We start from the raw sequence: 7,189 nt of genomic DNA, 5'->3' as shown, positions 1-7,189 counted from the left end.
GGGAAAGGGGCAAAGGGAGGAGAAGGCAAGCAGCAGGGCAGATCAGGGAAGAATAAGTATGGAAAACTGGAGAGGAGAGGGTGTATGGGGACCAGTCACATGCAAGGAGGCTGTTGGTCAGTTCACTTCTCTGACCAAACCCTCTGCCTGATGGTCACAATCTCTCTGATCTTATTATTAAATAATTTTATTAAGTACTTTTTTTGTGTGTAGCCTCTCTATCCCACATGTGACTACTGCAAGTCTTAAGTGTGAGCAAGGGTAGAAGATGCCACAGACATCAGCAACGGGAGGGACTGGCATGGCAAGAGAGGTGCCAGTAACTGAAGGGACTGCAGGCCATGGGGCTTATAGGCCTGTGTCAGCAACTGGCTTACAGGTGGCAGCAGCTGGAGAGATCAGTGTGCAAGAGATGTCTGGGTACCAGTAACGTGAAAGGGAGCTAAGGCCACAGGGCTTTTACACCTGGTTGCCAGCAACTGGAGGGACTGCAGTGTGTACTGCAAGGTCCAAGTTCCATAACTAGAGAAGAATTATGCATCACAGAGCTTATAATTCTAGGTTCCAGCAACTGGAGGGATCAGTGTGCAAGAGAGCTCTCGGTACCATCTCTAACCAGGGTCACAGAGGCTTTAATAAAGCAGCAACTGATGAGAACAGGGCATATGCATTAGAGGTCAAAATGCCACCAACTAGAAAGACCTGGGTGTGCTTCCATTTCCCCAGTTAATTTAATCCTATATGCTTGTGGTTCTGAACACATAGTTATCTAGCAAACTTCAGTCTGGTCCAGCTAGTGAACAGGAGGAAACCTGCATCTGGAAAGACTCAAGGTCTGGGGCACTGGCTAGGTGAAGGGCCCAGGGTCCAGACATGGGTGTAAGATAGACCTAGAAGCTGTGCTGTTATTTGAGAACTGTGTGCATGTATCAGTGTGCTTGTAAACTGAGGACTTACGAGCTTTTGCTAGTGAACTTCAATCCTGGCCAGCCAGAGAGAAGGACCAGAACTGGTCTATCTATGCTGGTGTTGATGTGAGTGCTGGTAAAGACACTTCTCTGTGTGTGGTAACCAGTGTGGCTGGCCTTGCCTGTGTCCTCTCTGTATATGCCTCTCCAGAATGTACGTTCAGCCTTGCTACTGTCCAAACCCTCCACTCAAAACATGCACTGGACTGGGTGAGAGTGACCTTCTGGGCCTTAGAGTCATCCATCTGGATTTCAGTGGCTGGGAAGGAGGAGTCCCCAGGCTCTGGAGATTGCAGGATTCAGCAGCCACCACTAGTATCAACAACACTTCCCATGTCTCCTGGATACCTGCTTGCCAAGTAACCAGGGGCTGCATTTTATAATTTCTAATCTTATAACCACATAAGCAAGAGCACTGTGTGTGTGGGGAGATGTAAGGCAGAAATGTAGCAATTTTGCTCCTTCCTGGCAGCCATTTCCACATCAAAGCAGAATGGATAGGTCTACTGGGCTAAATTCACCTGTGCTGGTACTAGTACAGGTTCTCCATGAAGAGCAAGAACAGTCAGAGGGGAAACCAGGGAAGAAGAGTGAGCTGGAGGGTGGAAGAGGTAGAAGCTCTTTCTAGATGACTAGGAATGTGGGAAGAATGGACATGAAAAGAGGGAGCAAGGGAGGCCTTGGAAGATGAATAGCACTCATCAAAGATGAGGAAACAAAGGCAAGAGGGTAAAGTTGGAAGACTAATTGGGAGAAAGAATATGGAAAAAAAACACCTAAGTTGTCTTCAGCATATGCACAGCTTGATGTGAATGCAGCCTTTCTGCTGTTTTCTGCTGTTTTCTGGGCATGCTCCAGTACCTGCTGACTTGACCTTGTCACCTATGGCTCCTTCCTTCAGAGGGTCCTGCCTGAGGACACTGAGGAGGACTCAGCACCTGGGGGAGATCGGGCTCTTCCAGCATGCTCCCTGCAGCACAGGCAGGTGAGTACACAGAGAAACACTCTGGGGAATAAGCAGTTTCTCTGATGACTTCCAGCCAGTCAAAGACATAAGTGCCCATTCAATAGGAGAACATAGGGCACCAGAGAACTGATCAAGCAGTCTGGATAATTTCAAGAAAGGTCCATGATAGAAGGAAAAGCAAATTTTCCACATCCTATGTTAAGACCAAAAAAACCCGTCAACTCTCCCCACTGTCAATGTCTTCTGTCTTCTCTGTACTCTCCCTATGCCCGTTGCCTTTGGGTACATTGAGGGTATTCACAGTGCACAATGGCCAGCAGTGGAAGTGACCACATGACCAACCTCCTGCCACATGGCCCTTTTCCCAAAGATCCCTTTAAACACCCTTGGAGGGGCAAGAGGGACACAGGAAAACCAGGGGAGATGAAGGGCTGGCACTCTCACCTACAACCAGTGCTGAACACAGCACTGTCTCCTGGCCAAATTGCAACTCCATATGTTCTACTCGGCCAACAACGCTGGGAATGGGCAGAGAGAGGTCTCCACAGTCCACGGCAGACACTTCTTCCAGCCTGTGGGACACAAGAGGTGTTACTGCCCCAAGTGGAGGAAGAGGAGGAAAATCAGGACTTCTCACTGATAGCTCTCGGCCTCCTTGGGAACAGGCCCACAAGAGGAGTAATCTCTTTCACACAGCATGTCTGGAGGCAGATTGCACCAGCAAAATCATGAGACACTCCATGAGGATGCCTCACCACTGAGGGAACCCTCAGCTGGGCACCTTTGCCCTGCAGTGTACACAGAGTGACACAGCTCCGCCTCCTAGTTGGGGCTCTGCACACACTTTGCCACTGCTCCTGCTCCCTTGTAGCCCACCCTCTGCATCTCCTCCTAAAGCACCCTGTGCACATGCAAAGCTGCTGTTAAATATCATGGGGGCTGGAAGATTGCCTAGGTTCTTGCCATAGTTTTTCTTTTAGCCACTCCTCTTTTTCTGTTGTGCAAAGACTTACCCCAGCCGGTTTAAACAGCTCTTGGAGATGAGATTTGGTAGGCACCCAGTGTTAACTGTTGCTTTCAATACCTGGCCTTGGCACTAGAAAAAACAACAGATAATTACTGTGGGCTCAAATTCAGCATATCCACTCCTCCAAGGGTGTGACAGTCCCTCAGGCCTTCCTTAGTAACACAGCCAGATATGTGGTGTTTTAGGCAGTAGTCAGAAGGCAAGAGAGTCATCTAAGACAATGGTGGTCTCCTCAGTGCTCTGCAAACCTCTGCCAAAGACTTCTTTTTGAATTTGTCTTCTTTAATTTGTATCTGATTGCAGACACTTTGCTGTTATTAGCAACTTTAACTTAGCAGCATTCCAGTCAAGAGATGCATAACTAGTGGAATTGTTTAGAAAATTCACATGGGCGTTATTAGTAGAGCAATAACTAATATTGCAAAAGCTTCTAAAGGAATATAAGTATTTGCTACAGCATTTGTAGTTTTTCTCTCTCCATTTCTTCTCATGTCACAGGGAACAGTGTTCCATGGTTAGACATCTGTTCTGAACAGCTTCCAGAGGGAGAAGTCTGTGGGAAAAGCAGAAGCACACAGGACAAGCATTCCTGAGAAGAGCTTGAATTTAAGGCAGTTCTCAAGACAACTGACACATCAAAGTTCTGAATCGAAGAAACAACCTAATCAAGAGGTGTCTGTTATGTGTGGGGCTTACTTTAAGCTCCTAGACCGACCGCTTTTTAAGGAATTATGACATGAACACTACAACTAAAATATTCACAGCTGGTGCCATCTAGCAAAGGGAGAGTCTGGATGTCCTGCACTCAAGTCACCTCTGCATCATCTTACTGGAACAATCCACAGTGCCTTGCCCACTTCATTTCTTCACCACTTCACACTTGAAAGGGAAGAGGAGATGTGGTTGCCATCTGTTTTCTGTCCCCTCTGCACAAAGGTCCTTAATGGCAGGCCAGAGGTGCTGAAACAGCAGGTCTCATATATGGTAGAAGTCTGAAAAAATAGGGTTGCCAAGGACATTGAAGGGAGTTAGGTTTAGAAAAAAAAGGACTTAGAAAAGGAACTGGAAAAGATGGCATAACCATTGTCTACAAAATATGGGTCACACCTACCTATAGTGCCTGACCATACCCGTTCTGGACAGCTTAGGTCTTCAAGGCTGTGAGAAGCACTAGCAGTAAAAAAACCCCACCAAAACAAACAAAAACCACCACAAAGTTTCCCTCTTGCGAAGGCTCATTTTCCTCCTGGTATCATTTATATTTTTCCTGTCATTTCTTCTCTCCTCTTCCATCCACGATGGCACTCGGTGCCATGAGCCACTCAGAAGCAGCAACAGACCTCCCACAGCTCCTGTACCCTTATGTTCATTCCTGATCATCATTCCTGATGAGCTTAAATGCTTCGGACACCTTAAGCAGATCAGCATGACCATCAGGGTCTCAGTTTCCTGATTTTGTAACAAAACCTGTTTATGATTACTACATGGGTTAATCATCACAGAGAGCTACACCCCGTATTTCCAAGGTTTAATTTTCAAAAGTGTGCTATTTTTGAGTTTTTATGAAAAGAAAGGAGAAAACACCTCCTAGGAGAAATACTGGAGTGCTGTAAACAGACACAACACCAATAGTAGCTTGAGTGCTAAATGCACTCAGTGCAACCTCAGAGAGTGCAGGCTGGAAACTTCAAGTCTGTTTTGCCTTGGGCCTCTTCTTGTGGTCTAAACTGCATCTGCAGTACATCAGTGTAGATAATTTCATAATTCTGAACATTTTAGATCCACTGTGTTCTAGAATGGCCACTTAGTTGAGAAATTCTCAACAACTGCAAGACCCCTGGAGATGTAGATCTCAACCTGTATTGTTTCACAGAGTTCACTAAGAATCTTGTAAAAGTCATATGTGTACATATGATATATATTTAAATAACATCAGTACTTTTAGAAGGATGAGCATTCACCATGTGTGGCCACAGCCAGGAGCAAAGGAGAGCAGTGCTCAAGCAGAATCTACACAGAAAATATTCACAGAGGTGTATTTTCAACAGCTCTGATTTGGTTACTGTTCTTCTTTAATGTAAAAAAAGCATGTGTTGTTGTCATGCTTTGGGCCTGACTGACAGCACAGAACCAGCCATGGGACTGCTCACTCACCTCCCCCACCCCGCCCACACACTGTGGGATGGGGGGGACAAAGGAGAACCAGAAGGTCATGGGTTGACACAAAGGACAAGGAGGGTTCTTCACATTTATAGTCCTGGGCAAAACAGACTCAACTAGAGGAAAAAATAGTAACCGAATCTATCACTAATCACACCCCCCCAGGACACAGACACACCCAGAGCAGGGCTTGCAGATGTTACCCCACCCCTCCCTTCTTCCCGGGCCCCAATCCCTTGGTTCCCGGTTTCTCTCCCTCCTTCCCCCCAGCGGCACAGGGGGACAGGGGATGGGGTTTAGAGTCACTTCACAGGCTGGGGGTTCCTGCTGCTCCTGCCTCCTCAGCAAGAAGGATTCCTGACAGTCCTGCCCTGCTTCCCCACGGGGTCCCTCCCATGGCACAGAGGCCTCCACCAACCTCTCCTTCCTGAGCCCTTCCCACCAGGTCCGGAGCTGCTCCAGCCTGGGCTTCCCACAGAGTCACGGGGGCTTCGGGAACAGCCACCTCCCCTGGCCCGGGGGCTTCCACAGCTGAGCAATCAGAGCCCACTGGCAGCAAATCCTCTGGCCACAACATCCAAGTCCAGTGGCCAAGTTCAGCCCTCCTGACACCTTCAGGGAATGTCCCACCACGTTCCTCCATGAGTGCAGGGGCACAGCTGCCATCTCGCCATGGGCTGCAGGGAAACTGCTGCTTGGGCACCTTCTGCCCCTTCTTCCTCACCAACCTCAGGTTCTCCACTCCAGCACTGCTCTCACCTCTCCAGCTCAGCTCTTCTACTTTGCTCTCTCACAGGTCCTGTATCAGTTCTTTCTTATGTTAATTGCAGCCGTCCATCTATTGTCTCTGCTCGGCCTTGGCCACCTGAGCCAGGGGAATTTTTAGTAGCTTCTTACAGGAGCCACCGTTGGGACCCCTCCCCACTACAAAAACCATGCCAGAACCAAACCAGTACACTTATTCATAAAGAATTATGTCCTGTGTAATTAACAGTCCTGTGTGACTGCAAACACTCGTGACAACACCCAAGTGAGTTGGACCTCACACAATGCTGGACCTGGTAGTAACGAATACAGGTCTGGTTGGGGACATTAAGGTTGGGAAAAGCTTTGGCAACAGTGACCATGACATAGTGGAGTTTAGTCTTTTACAAGGAAGAAGCAGGACAATAAGTAGTATTAGAACCCTGGACTTCTGGAGGGGTGTCTGGACTCTTCAAAGATCTACTTGCAGGAATCCCATGGGCTAAGACTATGGAGGGAGAGGGAGCCCAGGGAAGCTGGTCAGTTTTTAAATACCACATCCTCCAAGCCCAAGGTGGGTGCATTCCTTTGAGTGAAAAATCAGGTAAACGACCTGAATGGATGAGCAAGGATCTTCTGAAGAAAGTCTTGTGGAAGAAAGAAATTTACAGCTTGTGGAAGAAGGGACTTGTCACATGGGAGAACTACAGGGACATTGTCAGGGTATGTAAGAAGGCAACAAGAAAGGCCAGAGCCCTCTTAGAATTTAACTGGCAGAAAAAGTAAAAGAGAACAGAAAGAGCTTCTTCAAATACATCAGTAGTAAAAGGAAGAACAGGGAAAATGTTGAGCCCACTGCTGAGTGAGGTGGGAGCCCTGGTAACAGAGGATGCAGAGAAGGCAGAGTTGCTGGATTCCTCCTTTGCTTCAGTCTTTACTAAGACCAGCCCTTATGAACTTCAGACCCTGGGTATGAGAGGGAGCCTGGAGGAGGGAAGACTCTCCACTAGGCAATGAAGAGAGATCAGTTATGCAAATTGAATGTGCACAAGTCCATGGGCCCTGATGAGCTGCACCCAGGAGTGTTGAGAGAGCTGGCTGACATTATTGCCCTGCCACTCTCCATCACTTTCAAAAGATCATGGCAAACAGGAGAGGTGCCTGAGGGCTGGAGGGAAGCCAATGTCATCCAGTCTTCAAGAAGGGCAAGAAGGAAGATCCAGGAAATTACAGACCAGTCAGTCTCACCTCCATCCCTGGAAAAATGATAGAGCACCTCATTCTGAAAGTCATCCCTAAGCACATGGAAGAGAAGAAGGTTAT

General features: G+C 47.8%; 1 protein-coding gene across 1 annotated transcript in view; it reads right to left on the bottom strand.

Annotated features, from left to right (window-relative positions):
- The window catches only part of NRIP2 (nuclear receptor interacting protein 2), a 15,579-nt gene that overhangs the window by 1,641 nt on the left and 6,749 nt on the right, over nucleotides 1-7,189 (bottom strand). Inside the window, exons 3-4 of the mRNA XM_010004124.1 lie at nucleotides 2,949-3,031; nucleotides 2,380-2,507 (exon numbers count right to left, since the gene is read on the bottom strand). Of these exons, the coding sequence (XP_010002426.1) occupies nucleotides 2,380-2,507; nucleotides 2,949-3,031 (211 nt within the window). The remainder of the gene's footprint in view (nucleotides 1-2,379; nucleotides 2,508-2,948; nucleotides 3,032-7,189) is intronic.

The sequence above is a fragment of the Chaetura pelagica genome, unplaced genomic scaffold, assembly GCF_000747805.2.
Source record: "Chaetura pelagica isolate M959 unplaced genomic scaffold, ChaPel_1.0 scaffold198, whole genome shotgun sequence".
NCBI lineage: Eukaryota > Metazoa > Chordata > Aves > Apodiformes > Apodidae > Chaetura > Chaetura pelagica.
Note: the sequence above shows the minus strand (reverse complement) of the source record. Positions and strands in the feature narration are given on the sequence as shown.